This window comes from Mesoplodon bidens (genome assembly GCF_964165515.1).
Source record: "Mesoplodon bidens genome assembly, chromosome: 19".
Lineage (NCBI taxonomy): Eukaryota > Metazoa > Chordata > Mammalia > Artiodactyla > Ziphiidae > Mesoplodon > Mesoplodon bidens.
This window is the reverse complement of record NC_138179.1, coordinates 38,901,120-38,916,617: the sequence shown is the minus strand read 5'-3', so window position 1 is coordinate 38,916,617 and position 15,498 is coordinate 38,901,120. Positions and strand designations below refer to the sequence as shown.

At 47.2% G+C, this 15,498-nt stretch overlaps 1 protein-coding gene across 3 annotated transcripts in view; it reads right to left on the bottom strand.

Annotated features, from left to right (window-relative positions):
* Window positions 1-279: 279 nt before the first annotated feature.
* Window positions 280-15,498, bottom strand: part of NUP85 (nucleoporin 85) — a 29,095-nt gene continuing 13,876 nt past the window's right edge. For 2 of the 3 annotated variants that reach the window (XM_081218528.1, XM_081218527.1), the window contains exons 8-19: window positions 12,755-12,889; window positions 12,528-12,650; window positions 12,200-12,331; window positions 11,851-11,957; window positions 4,212-4,295; window positions 3,990-4,055; window positions 3,637-3,788; window positions 2,769-2,886; window positions 2,564-2,664; window positions 1,276-1,427; window positions 842-943; window positions 281-453 (exon numbers count right to left, since the gene is read on the bottom strand). In XM_081218528.1, coding sequence (XP_081074654.1) covers window positions 352-453; window positions 842-943; window positions 1,276-1,427; window positions 2,564-2,664; window positions 2,769-2,886; window positions 3,637-3,788; window positions 3,990-4,055; window positions 4,212-4,295; window positions 11,851-11,957; window positions 12,200-12,331; window positions 12,528-12,650; window positions 12,755-12,889 — 1,374 coding nt within the window. In that variant the 3' untranslated portion in view covers window positions 281-351. Of the gene's footprint in view, window positions 454-841; window positions 944-1,275; window positions 1,428-2,563; window positions 2,665-2,768; window positions 2,887-3,636; window positions 3,789-3,989; window positions 4,056-4,211; window positions 4,296-11,850; window positions 11,958-12,199; window positions 12,332-12,527; window positions 12,651-12,754; window positions 12,890-15,498 lie in introns of all 3 variants that reach the window. The other variant, XM_081218526.1, reaches the window with a different exon arrangement.

The window sequence follows — 15,498 nt, the reverse complement described above, 5'->3', positions numbered from 1 at the left end:
GTTGCTGAAAGGTAAGGTTCCTAGACCGTTTTCTTTTTTAAAGAAGATAACTGGAAAGTTAACAGATGATTGTGAGGTGAAGCCAAATTTCAGAAGCACAAGTAAACCGCTGAATGCTCTTGTTCAAATTTCTACTTACAAGCAGGAGGGCACTGCACTCACGGTAACTTCTGGGGGTGGCTTTTTCTCTAAGACAGCTACCTCAGGTTTACAGTGGTGGTAGATAAAAACTCCCTAGATGTAAGAACTGTAAGTTCTATAAGAACTTGCCTTATATTTGCAAAAGAAAACATTTATTCTTTTAAAAATGTATATACATTGCCTTACAAAGATAACATGTTGGAGCCAGCCTCAGGAACCTTCCAATGAGCCTTCTTTTATAATTGACCGAGCAAGATTTCGTGCAAGAGCAAGTCTCAGCATTTCCACCTTGGTGGTCTCTACATCATCATCCTAAAAGCAAAGAGCCTGCATGAGCCACAGCAGGAAGTTTACCTTCTTTATAGTTCCCAAGACTCTAATCCAAAGGTAGATAAAAGGCATATAACATTCAGTAGTATCTTTCAGGAAGTTCTTAAGAGGTGGAGCTGCACGCAAAGGACCACTGTGACTGATTGACTGACTGACTGACAGGAAAGAAAAAACAGAGACGAGAACACTAGAATCACCCCCATTTTCTCCTAAAATAAGTTGGTGTGTCACAGTTACAGGTTAAGGGGTATCTTAAGAAGCATGTGAGTTTGTAAGGGGCCAACATCTCGGGGTGGGGGTACACCTGAGCTAGAAGGAGCCTTTTCTCATCTCCATTGTGCTACCAACAAACTGGAAAATCTCAGCTGACCTGGAGTTGCTGGGCATCAGGCTCTCCACGCACTGGTCTTCCTGAGGTCAAGTCCTCCAGACATCTCATCAGCTCGTATGTTTGCTCTGCTGAAAAAATCACCTAGGAGAGAGATGCTGCTTCGCTTAGCTGTTCCCCAGCCAAAGCCTGCAGTGGTTTGGGCATGGGCTCAAGCTGAGACATCCTTTCTTGTATCTCACTTGGAGAAGTGTGCTTCCTGTATGCAACCCTGGGAGGGTAGAGCAGACCCCCATTCTCACTCCCAGCTCTTGTTGGGGTCCTGGGCTGAGCACTATCAGTAGACAGATGCCACATTTCAAATTAAGTAGTTTTTCTTGTGTAGATACGTATTTCCAGAGTGGGCGCTACAGGGGAATACATACGCATGCACGCACACACGCACAGAAGAAAATCACTGTGGACTCAACCTGTACCTGTTTCTGTTCCAAAAGGGGCAAGGCATCTGTTAGTAGTGTCATCCAGAAAGACCGGGGGGCAATCTGGGACGTCATCAATGACAGGAGAAGAGAAGCAGCATCAACAAAACGCTTCTCCCCATATAACCGGTGGAACTCGCGGTACTTTCCTGTTGAGAACAGAGCACACTAAGTCACCTCTGATCCTAAACAAAAGAGACCCCAGACCAGCCTTTCCACAGAGCAAGGAAGTTCTTCCAGAGTGGCCTCCAAGCTCACGGGCCAACAAGACCAAAAGGATTCAAAATACACACTTAAAAGGGGTTCCAGAGAGCCAAACCTGGGAGAATATAAGCATCAATATAAACAAAAGTCATGAATTATAACAGATTGAATAAAATAACCCATAAGGCCATTACTGATGTAAATGAAAGAATAAACGGGGACGAAGAGGAAGCCTGCCATACAGTGGAATGCCAACTATGAAACACAAGGACTGGCAGTCAGAAAGTCACCAGTAGTTACTAAAACTAGTGGGTCAAAGTTTGATGAGAAACAAGACATTTAAATAATCCCAAAGTATCCCTCCACAAATTGTCAAAGGGAAAATCTTTAAACAAGTGACCAAGGTGAACTCCACCAATAAGGGGACAACACTGAGGAGGATACATCACCACAGTGGAATTCCTGCCCAAATATATAATCTGAGGCTGCTCATGGATAAACCCCAAGTGAGAACATTCTACAAGAGAGCTGAACTGACTCTTCAAAAATGTCAAGATTAAGGAAGCACCAAGAAAGGCAGAGGCACTAATGAGACATGAAAACTAAATTCATGAACCTAGACAAAATAAAGGACATTACTGGGACAACTGATGGAATCAGAATATGGATTAGATGCGAGTATTACATCAACGTTGAGCCTCCTGATTTTCATAACTGTGGTTATATAAGAGAATGTTCTTATTCTTAACAAATACACGCTCAGCTATTTATGGAGAGAGTCTCCATATAAATCTCCAACTTATTTTCCGACTGTTCCCCAAAAACCTGATTGAGAGAATAAGACAAATGAGGCAAAGTATAAATAACTGGTGAATCTGGATAAAGTGTGTATGGCAGTTCCTTATTCTTTACACTACTTTCACAACTTCTAAGCTTGAAATTACCAAAAAATATCCTTTGCAGAGACTGGTACACAGGGTTCTATGTGTTTTAGACTGGAGAAGCCTAGAACAGTCCCTCCAATCTCCATAACTGTCCACCTGTGCTGAAGGTCCAGGGGACAGAGCGCAGAGAGACTCACCCAGGAACGTCAGTCGATCACTGAGCATCATGGCTGGCCCCAGGTTGTCAATGAGATCCAAATCAGAAAAGCAGCCTCGCTCACAGTAATCCCTGAGGAACCTACAAGGCCCAGCCCAGAGGTCAGAGCAGCAGTCCCAGGCCCACCTCCTCAGCCTCCCAACTGCCCAGGCAGTACCCAGGAAGCACACACAGATTGAGCCCACCTGTCTGAGACCAGCGTGGCAAAGGCGGCATCTTTGGCTCGAATGCTCCAAGAGAGGGCGGAGCCCAGGCGATTGTTGCGGACAGCTTTCATGGCCAAGATCTTACAAATGCTGCGAACTTTGCAGGGAAAACAGTAAAGACGAAACTGTCACCCTACAAATCACTCCATTCCTGAACCCTGCTGGGATAGAAGCAGCTTCCCACCTCCTCTGAGCTTTACACGGCTTCTCTGTGGGCTGCAAATACAGTTTGGCCCCCAGAACTAGGAACTTTGAGGTTTATAAATTGTCTCCTGGCAGGACTGGCTTTGTGAGTGGGTTTCATCTCAGGGGTGGTAAAAATCTTTGTATTGCTCCCCACAGATCAGCGCCTCCAATATCTGTCCACATGCTGAAAATCCTACCATCCTTTGGGTCTTGAATGCTATATGCTTTCAGAGACGGTCATAAACATGCAATACCTCTGGGAAGAACAACAACTTAGGTTTTTATCATTCGACAGTGAGGGACAGGAGACGGGGCCACCGTCAGCATCGTTCCCTCCCTGTGCTCTCCCCGAGCCACCTCCGGTCCTGCTTCCCCACCCAGCCAGCCTTAGCCAGCAACAGCAACCCACCTGGGACAAGTCACCTCGCACCTGCCCCAGCCTGACCTCTGGCAAACACGTGAGAGAGAGTGGGTCAGGACCTTTATAACCAGGCAATGGGCTCGACTGCTTCTAGGTGCCAGTGGATCCCTAGCTCTTTGTCCCTCCGCAAAGATATTCCTGTGTTTTGGTTTACCTCCTGGCACCCAGTGCCCAGACGCTCTCCAGGCTGCCTCACATGGCATGAGCATAGAGGGTATGCTGGGAGGACAGCCAACTCACCTTGCTCAGTCATCTGCCGCTGCTCGCAAACCCGCAGCACCTTGAGGGCTTTCTGCTCTGTGCTCAGAGGGATCCGCTCAATATGCAGCTCCAAGGAAACTCGGCCCAGCTCAGGGCAGTAGTCAAAGTAATCCACCCCCAGCTGCCACAGGCTGCACAGGTCCGAGGAGGACAGACGTTGAGGGCCTCGGGCTTGGGAATTAGCACCCAAGGCGGCTCCTCCCCCAGACCTTGTAGCCTTCAGGGAACCAGACGGGAGAGAACACAGTCCGAGCTCCACTGGCAGCAGCTGCCTGCTGAAGAGCACCCCACCGCCACCCCACCGCCACCCCACACCCCTGGGGCCGTCCTACCTGTGATGAGCAAAGAGTCCTGAGGCATATTCCAGCAAGAGGAACTCTCTCATGTTGGATCCAAAGCTGGAATAAAACATAACACGGGACCAAGACTCTGGGCCTGCTCTATTCAGGGCCCCCTTCGGCAGCCCAACCTCCCTTCTAGGCACTCGGTTCAACCCACCCTCAGGAGCCTGGATGGCGGCAAGAAGAGGGCTGGCGTGGCCACGGCGTACTTACTAGAGGTTGTGCGACTGGAGGAGTTTGCAGTGATCCAGCAGGTCTGTCAGATGGGCCACAAACCACCAGTTGCTCAGGGCAATGCTACAGGTTCAGACACAAGGCAAGACTCAAAGTCAGGATGAGAGGGCATGGCCCACATGAGTGGAACATAAGCAGGAACCCCACATGTCTTTTGCTTAAAAAGGATGGCAGGGACAGAGGCAAGCTGGAATCTGGGAGCACAGAGTGAGAAGTTTCTGCCCACTAGGTGGGGACTAGTAACACTGAGAAGGACATTCAACCCCCAAAGCAGCAGCCAATGATACATTTCAATGGAGAATGTCACACAGAAAATGAAATAAAATCCAGGAACCCAATTAGATATAGAAATTGCGGACACAGAATAACATACAAGAAAAGGACTGAAAGGGACTTCCCTGGCAGTCTAGTGGTTAAGACTCCGCACTTCCAAAGCAGGGGGCATGGGTTCAATCCCTGGTCAGGGAACTAAGATCCCGCATGCCATGCCATGCGGCCAGTGGTGGGGGAAAGAATAAAAAAATAGAAAAGGACTGAAAGATTGGTGGGTTTTGATTCTTAATGAAACATGGAATTCAAAAGAACATCTTCTTTTGCACTGGAATTTGCTGTTAATTTTTCTGTTTCATAGTTTTGATTAGTGTACTTTATGAACACAACTATATATAGGATGTCACTTTAAAAACCATCTTGTGTTATCTATTAATACTTTGTTATCTGTTACTACCTTGTATAAAGAAATTATTTTTTGTTCGGTTACATGATTTGTAATTTGATTTTATTGGATATGTAATCTGACACATAATGAAAGTCAGAGGTCCTTCCCCAAACCACATTTTAATCAAAACCTAGAATCATCTGTAGGCCTTGTTAGAAATGACATTTCCTAAGGCCCTCTAAAGGTCTGATTAATTTTTTTACATCACCAACTTTTGTAAACTCTCTAGCATCCTTCTGTATAGAGTATACTATGCACTTACTGTCAGTGTGCATACATCATTTTGAATTATATTTTTTATTTGTTACTTGGTGTAGGCCTTCCTGTTTCTGTATATAATGCTTGACTATTTTTTAAATCTTGGGAGAGGGAAAAGAAACTTTAATGGTTCCTTTCTGTAAGGCAAGATCAACCCCACGTAAAGTGGAGGGAGCAGACTAAGGCAACTACACTGTCCCCGGTGTAATCGTTCACTAAGGTAAACAATTCTGCCTTCAGGATATAAAAAGAATGGGGATTGGTGTACACTGAATTACTGGATAAATGTTTAAAACTTTTGCCTTGATCTTAGGGATACGGATACTGTGATACTTCATCTGCTCCAGAATTCCATCATTATGGAATGTCATTTGGCCTCCCTAAATTTCTTTCATATATTAGATATATTCCAACTTTACTAACAGCTATGCATATGTATCTGACATTCAAAAAACGATGCCAATTTTCAAAAACGCTTGTATTTCTACTACCACCTTTGAACACTAAGCTATATAAGTTCACTACATGCTATACAAAGCATCACGCTCCAATGCGTTTTTGTTGTTGCTGCTGGCTGTGCCTCTCCACTCGAGGGATCTCAGTTCCCCGACCAGGGAGTGAACCCAGTGAAAGCCCCAGAACCCTGACCACTAGGCGCCTTTGCTCAAATCTTATAGGGTGCTTCCTTCGTCCAGGATTGCCTTTAACGATGACTTTCATAATTTTGTAATTCTGCTGCGTTCCTTCTTGATTTTGTCCTTTTTAGACAAGAGTCCCAATAAATACGATATCTCTTTATGACAGCCCCCTAAACAAACCCTGACTCATTGGATGTTTTTTCTCTTAACTGTTGTAATTTCATCATAGGTCCTTTGTGTATCAAGGTTTTTTTTTACTTGGTTGCGCCAGGTCTTAGTTGCGGCATGCATGTAGGATCTAGTTCCCTGACCAGGAATCGAACCTGGGCCCCCAGCATTGGCAGCGTGGAGTCTTAACCACTGCGCTGCAGGGAAGTCCCAATAATTTAAAAGTTTAAAATACTGTTATTTCATTAACTAGAGAGCGATTTAACAAAGTGTGACAACTGGAAGTCAAGGCTGCCCTTTCAGTCAGTCACTTACCTCTCTGTATCCCTTTCATCTATAAAATGGAAGTAATTTTACCTCTTGCCTACCTGGACTGTTTTAAGAAAAAAGTGGTAAAACAGATATAAACTGCTTTAAAAAGAGTATTTTTGAACAGTACTCTATATAAATAAAAAAAACAGTAAACCTGAGCTTGAAGTTAACAGATAACTTGTCCTCTACTTAAACTGCTTACCAACAACTACATAGCTGTGTCCATAGGAAAGCACTGCACATTGGTTCAAATCCAGTCCTGCTACTCAATGACTGACCACTTCCCTTCTTTTAACTTCCGCTTCATTGTCAAAGTGAAGGAATTAAAATGGTCAGTACAGTGCTTTGAGATTCTGAAGCTATCTTCAGAGTTATGAAAAATTCAAATATAATAGATGAAGTCAGAAATAACCAGTCCTAAGAATAAAATATCATATAAGGTGAGAAAGTGTAAACTGAGAAGATGTAAAAACAAGCTGCCTCCTCACATGTAAAATCACGCACATCCCCCCCTTCCTAGAATAAGTTCTCTATAGAAAATTAGTCATGAGGGTTGTCTGAGCAGAGGGCTGAAGGATGAGAAGGAACCTGCCAGAGGAAGACAAGGGAAAGGAGCATTCCTGAAATAGAGGAAGCAGCCAGTGTGAAGGCTCAGTGGTGAAAAGTAAGCTTGTCTTGTTCCCACTTCAGAATGAAGCCCATGTGACTCCAACTTCAAGGCAGGTGGAGGCCAGCTCACTTAGGGCCTTGTGATGAGAAACCACTGGGACAGTAAACAGAATGACATGGTTTAAGTTTTAAAAGATTACTTAGGCTCTTCTGTGATAATGGACAATACAGAGACAGGTGATAGTGGGAAGCCAGTAAGGGGCCACCTGTTAACAGTTCAGGGAAGGGCTTCCCCGGTGGCGCAGTGGTTAGGAATCCATCTGCCAAGGCAGGGTACACGGGTTCAATCCCTGGCCCGGGAACATCCCACATGCCGCGTAACAACTAGGCCCGTGCGACACAACGAAAGAAGCTACTACACCACAACCAAGAGTAGCCCCCGCTCGCCACATCTAGAGGAAGCCCGCACACAGCAACGAAGACCCAATGCAGCCAAAAATAAATACATAAATAAATTTATTAAAAAAAAAAAAAAACAGTTCAGCGTAACAGTGATGGGGCTAGGCCATGGCAGTGGCTGGGGAGGGATCAAGAAGTAGCTGGTTGTGAGATATGTTGTGGGTTTTTTAAAAATAAATTTATTTAATTATTTATTTATTCATTTATTTATTTTTGGCTGTGTTGGGTGTTCATTGCTGCACGCGGGCTTTCTCTAGTTGTGGCGAGCATGGGCTACTCTTCGTTGCGGTGCCAGCTTCTCGTTGCGGTGGCTTCTCTTGTTGCACAGCGCAGACACTAGGTGCGCGGGCTTCAGTAGTCGTGGCTCGCGGGCTCTAGAGCGCAGGCCCAGCAGTTGTGGCACACGGGCTTAGTTGCTCCGCGGCATGTGGGATCTTCCCGGACCAGGGCTTGAACCCGTGTCCCCTGCATTGGCAGGCGGATTCTGAACCACTGTGCCACCAGGGAAGCCCCAAGATATGTTTTCAAGTTGAGCTAATAGGACTTACCAATAGACTGGTTAGTGCTTAAGAACTCAGTAAACAGTATGGACTTTGGTGAACGGCTTTGGGTCCAAATACCCACAGAGCCCCTTGTTAGCTGGCAGGGTGACTTTATTAGGCCTCACATTCCTTGTTTGTAAGACAGGCATGAAATAACAGCACCTAAGGTTTGTTGCATGATAAAATGAAATACTCCATAAAAACTAATAAATGTGAACTATTATTATCACCATTCCTGTAATTATTACCACTTTGTACACAGGTAACTGTACTGGCCTTAGGATTGGTCTCCCAGCCACCAGCCTTGCTGTCCTCATACTCTTCAGACTGCTCTTTCTCAAATACAGATTTCATGGCACTGTCCTGCTGAAAGTCCTCAGTGGCTCCCCATTTTCATAAAGTCAAAACTATGGGGGATAGTTTATTTGGTCCTTGATAATCTGATTTCTTTCCTACCTCTGTCACCAATTCAAGCCACCTCTCATTTAGTCCTTTGGTTCTATAGAGATGTTTGCAGTTCCTTAAGCAGGTAACAGACCACATTTCTTCCCTGCCTGTGCCTCCTCCCATGCTTTCTCTCTGCCTAAAATGACCTTTTCTAGTGTCCTTCACTTAACTTTTCAGGAATCAACGTAAGTGTAGCCTCCTTAAGGAGCTTTTCCTGACTTCCAATCTGATATAGGGTCCTCTTTTAAAGGATCCCACAACATCTGGTCTAGACTGTAAACTCCATACAAGAAAAACTGCTGTAATCTCAAAGCTTGGTACAGTGTGAGGCACATAAGCGATGTCTGATAAATGCGGAACGAGTTGCACTTAAAAAGAAAGAGGTGTGGGAGTAGGCTGGGTGAGGGGAAAACAATACCTCAGCCTCCCAAAACAGCAGCTGTTACCTAGACTTCTAGCTGATGGTTATAGCAATACAGCCAGCAAGGGGGCTGTGGAAGACCCCAGAGCTAAGGCAGCCACGACACACGCCAGTCTGCGCAGCCCTCGGGTGTCTTCCCAGAGGGCATACCAGCCTCAAGGCTGCAGGGCAGCGACCACTGAGGCCACGAACTAATGAAAAGGCTTGAGTGACCGAGACTGGAAGAAGTGCTAAATGAAAACGGACACCAGGGTCTTGTGCAAGTCTGAACAACACAGGTTTTGGATGTTCACACACATATAAAATGGAGAATTCTGGGCTTCCCTGGTGGCGCAGTGGTTGAGGGTCCGCCTGCCGATGCGGGGGACACGGGTTCGTGCCCCGGTCCGGGAGGATCCCACATGCCGCGGAGCGGATGGGCCCGTGAGCCATGGCCGCTGAGCCTGCGTGTCCGGAGCCTGTGCTCTGCAACGGGAGAGGCCACAACAGTGAGAGGCCCGCGTACCACAAAAAAAAAAAAAAAAAAAAAAAAAAAAAAAATGGAGAATTCTGAATGCAGGCTCTAAATGGAACAAGTGAACAAGCTCACTGTTCAAAGATGTTCAGGGAAGACTTAAATTAGCTGCTCTGGGGTGGCCTCTGCTGGAAAAGGGAGAACTCTGGAGCTGGGAAGACCCGCGAGGCCTCTGGTGAAGGCCCTGCCCTGGGCTGACAGCTGTAAACCTCCAACGGACGGTTCGCCCTGCACTGGGGCTGCTGTCTCCCCCTCATGCCAACCCCATGTCCTGCTTTTCTGGTGGCTCCGCAGCAACCACTGCCTCTGACCAGCCACGATCTGGTGGCTGTGGACCTTCTTCTGTGAATAGAGCGTGAGGGTCTGTACACACCGCTCTACCCTGAAGCCAAGGTAATGGGCTGGGCCGAAGGTCTAACAGGAAGATTCTAAATTAGGCAAACATTAAACTGGACCTCTTCTTAGTTTTTGAAGGAAGACCTATTTCCTTTTAGTTTGATACTTCTGGAGGACTTTAAGAGCACCAGGAAGATGCCATCTTGCCTAGCTCCCTGTGGAGTATGTACCAGTTCCTGTTTTCCTTTTGCTAGACAGCAAGAACTAGCAGCTGCAAACCAGAAGGGGAGAAACGAGCCCTTGGAAGATTCCCAACTTCTCCTTTTAGCTGTGGGGATAATAGGCAAACACGTGGCCCTTCAGCAGGGGCTGATGAACTGTGGCCTCCAAGGGCCTCTATGCTCTGCTTCAGGATCCCTCTCTGCCCCTTAGGGCCTGGCATAGTTGACATGGGGGTAATCAGGTGGCCCTACAGAAAGCTCCCTTCTGCGCCTTGAGAAAGGATCCCCCTCATTCCCCTTTCACAGGGCAGTCATGAACCCAGCTGACGTCACACCCAAAGCAGCAAGGCTTTCCTATACCACCAGCCCACTGGCCCAGTCCCAGAAAGACACAGCCCTCTTCCCTGGGAATCGAGCTTGGGCCTGACTGGTACAACACGTGAGAAAGCGGGTGTTCACGAGACCCCAGATCCAATCCTTCCCCATCCAGGAGGGCATTATGTCTAAAACTGCTACTCTCTCTGAAGGTACTTCAGCCCTTCTTCCAATTCGTGGATGAGGTCCCAGGACTTGCTTTTCAGTGCCTCTTTCAGAATAGGGTAGGAAGTAGCTTCCTGATCAGAAAAACCCAAACTCCTAGATTCACAGCTAACAGAAATACCTCAGATCCTTTCCTGCTTGCCGGAGCAAGAGACACCCAGACTGAGGGGCTGCAAGCCTTACCCTTCCTCAACTGGCATGAGAGTGACGCCGTTTTCTGTGGCGTTCATAAAAGCCACTCCTCTTCGTTGGCATGTCCTTATATTTTCCTTCTACTGACACTGAAAAGAACAAGGTACTTTCCCTTTTTTATTGTCCTTCCTCCTTGCTCTGTTCAAATCTTAAAAATCCAGATGTGGCTTATGAAGGAAGCCCTGGAAGAAATAACCCACTGCTGTTTAGACAACATATTCAGGAATGCCTATTACTTCGAATTATAGGCAGAGTCCCTGACAAAGCCAAATAACGATGCGCGAGTGCCTCTGGAAGTTATTCTCACTAACCCTCCATGCAGATGCCACGCTGGCCGCCAGCTACCATCAGCTGAGTTCTGTAAGTCATCTTCCAGCTCCACTAAAGTCCCTATTTTACAGGTTTGTGCAAAAAATACTGACACAAAACCCCTTTTCCTTTCTCCAAATCTAACACCATTTTCTTGAAGCCCTGGCTTGCTTTCGGCCAAACAGGAAGAGTAAGGTAGGGGGTAAGACCTTCCCACCGCCCAGATCTACTAACAAGGATCCAGTCAAAGTCAGTGAATTTGATACTCGAGCAACGCCATCTGCTCCAGTTCCCAACCTTCTCCCTTCTCCAAGTCTTTGGTGCAACACCTACTTTTCCAGGCTGTACAAGAAGAGAAGGTAAATTCTTTCTGACTTACTACACACGGGAATTTCTGGAAAGCTTTACCTTGCATTCAGTTTCACATTCCCTTTCCTGCCTTTGCTGAAGGCTCGGGGAGAGGTCTGGGGAGAGGGCTGATATAGAATCCCTGCTCTGAACAGACCCAGCCGGGAGCCCAATGGTGCGGTGGCTCTTGGCTCACCAGAGTGAGCCTGTTGAGAAGTCCCTTAAGGTGGCTGCATGTCCATCAGGTTCCAAGAAATAAGTCTGCTGGCTGTTTCTGGATTTTAAATATCAAAGTAATTTCCTGCAACGTTATTTTAAGTCAACATCCCTGAAATGCAAACTGTTATAGACACAGTAGCCCTCCAGCCTCAGGAAGGCCCCCAAGCTTGTCCAGAGAGAAGCCACTGTCTACCTAATGTGGCTGTGGAGGGGAAGCAGGTCTGTGACCAGAAGGTTAAGACACCAGCAAGAAGGAACAGGACGTCCTAGAAAAGGATGGCAGTGATGGCTGTACAACACTGTGAATGTACCTAACTGAACCGCACACCTAAGACGGTGAGAATGGTGATGGTGCAGCAGGTCCTACCTGCACTCCTTGATCACCTGGTGGATGTCAAACTCGAAGGCTGCCATCAAAATGTTGTCCAGGGGTTCTGGGCTGCTCTCACCTCCCAAAAATAGGTCAAGGCTGGACTGTGGAAAGGTGGTGACCCATTCAATCGCCAGGTGGAAGCAGAGAGTCAAGGGGGCAGGCAGGGCTGCTGTATAGGGAACACTGGAGAAGGGTGATGGGGTTCTTCAAAAAGGGGCCAAAGGAAAGCTCTTGCCTGTTTTCCAGGGAGGTTCAACTCAATGAGGCCACATGGTGAAAACGACCCAGCAGGGAGCAGAGCCCCCAGGATCCCTCCTCCCCACCCCAAGGAGCTCAGACTCACCTGGGCATAGAAGTGCAGGTCCATGGGTTTTACTGTGGGGTGAGAGTACAGGAGCCGGGTCACTAGGAAATGATACCAGTTACTCAGAAGCTCCTTCTGCTCCAACAGCGCAGCTTCATCTCCCAGCATGATCTGAGAAGAGAGATGCTTTCCCTTAGGTCTGGGGGTGACTCCCCGATAATGCTCCTGACCTCGACTGAAAGCTCTCTCCTTCCCTCAGAGCCAATAAACAGCCCTGTCCCAGGAGGACATGTCGTTGCTGCACTGGATGCCACAGGCCCCGGGGGAAGCCAACTTGGACCCTGGCCTGGACTTGCTTCCCACAGACCTTGCAGAGAGACTCGAGGTGAGGACTGGAGGCGAACGTGCCGTCCTGCAGGTGCCGCTCACACCCCTCGTGCCAGTGCTGCCACTTCAGCTCCAGCTCCGTTAGTGTCTGAGTGTTTCCGGGCTACGGGAAGAGACGCAGAGAGATGCCATCACCACACAAACCCCTTACGCTCATTGAATGGACCCACCTCCATGACCCAAAAGAGCAGGGCTGCTTGCACATACGCTGAGAACAGGCATGGTCCGCATCAGGTCCCCAAGGATTCGGCACATGCCTGCAGAGGTGGGGCTGGTGTCGGCTTCCTTGGAGAGCATCTGTCGGGCCTCATCCAGCCGGCCCTGCAGCACCAAGACGGTCACCTGGGAGGGTACCCAAGAACACAAGCATTCACGGAGGCTCAGAAGCCACTCCCCTCAGCCCACACTGGCTTCCTAGTCTTGGAGAAACGTGATGGTTCCCTCCCTCCAGAGGTAATCCAATTCATCCAATCTCCCAGTTTGTTTTTGTTTTGTTTTGTTTTGTTTTTTTCGCAGTACACAGGCCTCTCACTGTTGTGGCCTCTCCCGTTGCGGAGCACAGGCTCCGGACGCGCAGGCTCAGCGGCCATGGCTCACGGGCCCACCCGCTCCGCGGCATATGGGATCTTCCTGGACCGGGGCATGAACCCGTGTGCCCTGCATCGGCAGGTGGACTCTCAACCACTGCGCCACCAGGGAAGCCCCCAATCTCCCAGTTTTAACCTATACCATGCTTTCAAACTGCACGTTGTAACCCATTGCAGGTTATGACCAACTTTTAAAAAATAAATAAAATAGAAAATAAAAAATACCAGAGTGCATCAAATAAAGTATTGGCTCATAAACGTTTCAGTTCAAATACATATATGTATACATATAAACGCTCAGTATAAATACAGTCGATCCTTTCTATTCAGATTCCATATCTGTGAATATGCCTACCTGCTAAAACTTATTTGTAACCCCAAAGTCAATACCCGAGGTGCTTTCACCATCATCTGTGGACATGTGCAGAGGGGCAAAAAATTTGAGTCACCTGATGTGCACATTCCCAGCTGAGGCTGAACGAGGCGGCACTCTACATTCTGGTACCAGCTCTCACACTAAATTAGTGTCTTTCTGGCGATCTATTTAGTGCCACATTTTTTGCATTTTTGTGCTTTCTGTTGGGCCCCCAAGCATTGTGCTGAAGTGCTGCCCGATTCCTAACTGCAAAGAAGGCTACGACATGCCACACAGAGAATGTATGTGTTATATAAGGTAAGAGAACATACGTGTTAGATATACGTGTTCGTTCAGTCAAGGATTATAGTGCTGCTGGCCATGAGTTCAATTTTAATGAATCAATAATACATATTAAATAAGGTGTCTTGAAACACAAACATACACAAGATTATGAATTCATCAGCGGACAAAAGTGTTGTGACCAGAGGCTCGAAAGAACCCTGTAATTCCCCTATAAAGAGCGATGGTTCAGTAATCGAGAGCTCAGGGTTCCAGGCAACTTTATAGAACATAACTATCATGAATAATGAGAATCAACATTATATACATACAAGTATATATGTAAAACATACACAATATGTAAAACATACACAGTAAAAGTTCTTCCTTTAAGCCACACTCAAAAAAGCCAAGGATATATATACTGACAAGTCCCCAATTCCTCTCTCTAGCCTGAACTTCCTTCTCTGAATTCCAGACGTGTATATCCTACTGCCAGTCAATGTCTCCACTTGGCTCTCCTAGGCATCTTGTTTAACATGCCTAAAAGTAAACACCCGGGGACCTCCAACTCACCAACCCACATTCTTCTATTTCTTACACATCCAATCCATTAGCAAATCCTATCACTGTATCTTTAAACTGCATCCAGAATCAAATCACTTCTCACCATCTCCTGCACTCAGCTCCTACCCTTGTCCAAGCTGCCACCACCTGTGCCTGGTTTAGGACCTCAGCCTCCAAACTGGTCTCTCTGCTCTGCCTTTGCTCTGTTCTCAGCAGTTTGGCCAGAGGACCCTTTGAAAACCTAAGTTAGATCACAGTGCTCCTTCGCCTGACTCTCCAACGTCCCCCTCACCCCATCTGACTCAGGAGTAAAATGGGAGCTCTAACCTTGTCCATCACCTAGCTCATACATTTATGCCCTTCAACGAATTTAATCATAGCAGCCATGTGGGGTGGGTGTTGTTATTATCTCCATGGTACAGAGGAGGGAACTAAAGGCTGTTAAGTAGCTCATTCAAGAGCCCACAGCTGGTAAGAGGCAGAGCTGGGATGCTAACCCGGGCAGTTTGGCACCACAGGCCATGTTCTTACCACTCAGCTATGCTGCCTCTCTAAAAGCTAAAGCCCTTACCCCTCCTCGCCTTCCTCAGGTCTCTGCTCACATGTCACCCCACAAGGGAGGCCTTCCTTGACACCCCTACTCTAGCACTCCCAATTCCCCTCCCTTGCTTTATTTCTCTCCACAGCACTTCACTTTTACACATGCTACATATTTGACTTGTTTCTGTATTTATCTCCTGTCTCCTCACCCAGGATGTAAGCTCCGTAAGGGCAGGAATCATTGCCCTCTTTGGTCATGGTTGTTTCCACAGTGCCTGCAAACAGTAGCACTCAATAAATACTCAGTGAATGAATCAGAGACTCAAAATCTAGGCCCAATAATTTCTGAGCTAAGTCTCTCCCCCTTACCTGCATGGATCTCCTGGCACCAAAAGGCCCAGGAACAGCCTCGAAGGTGACAACTCCTTACTTGAATTTCAGATGTTATAAGCCTCCATTGTTCAAGTCAACCAGCAGCCTCCTCCCTGCTCCCTCCCAACCGCGTCACCAGTTGGCAGAGGTGACTGGGAAAGCACTGCTCTCACAGAAAGAGAATACGTACACACAGGCTGATTTTCAAAGTGATAATCCAACGTGACTTTGGGATCATCAATGTCTTT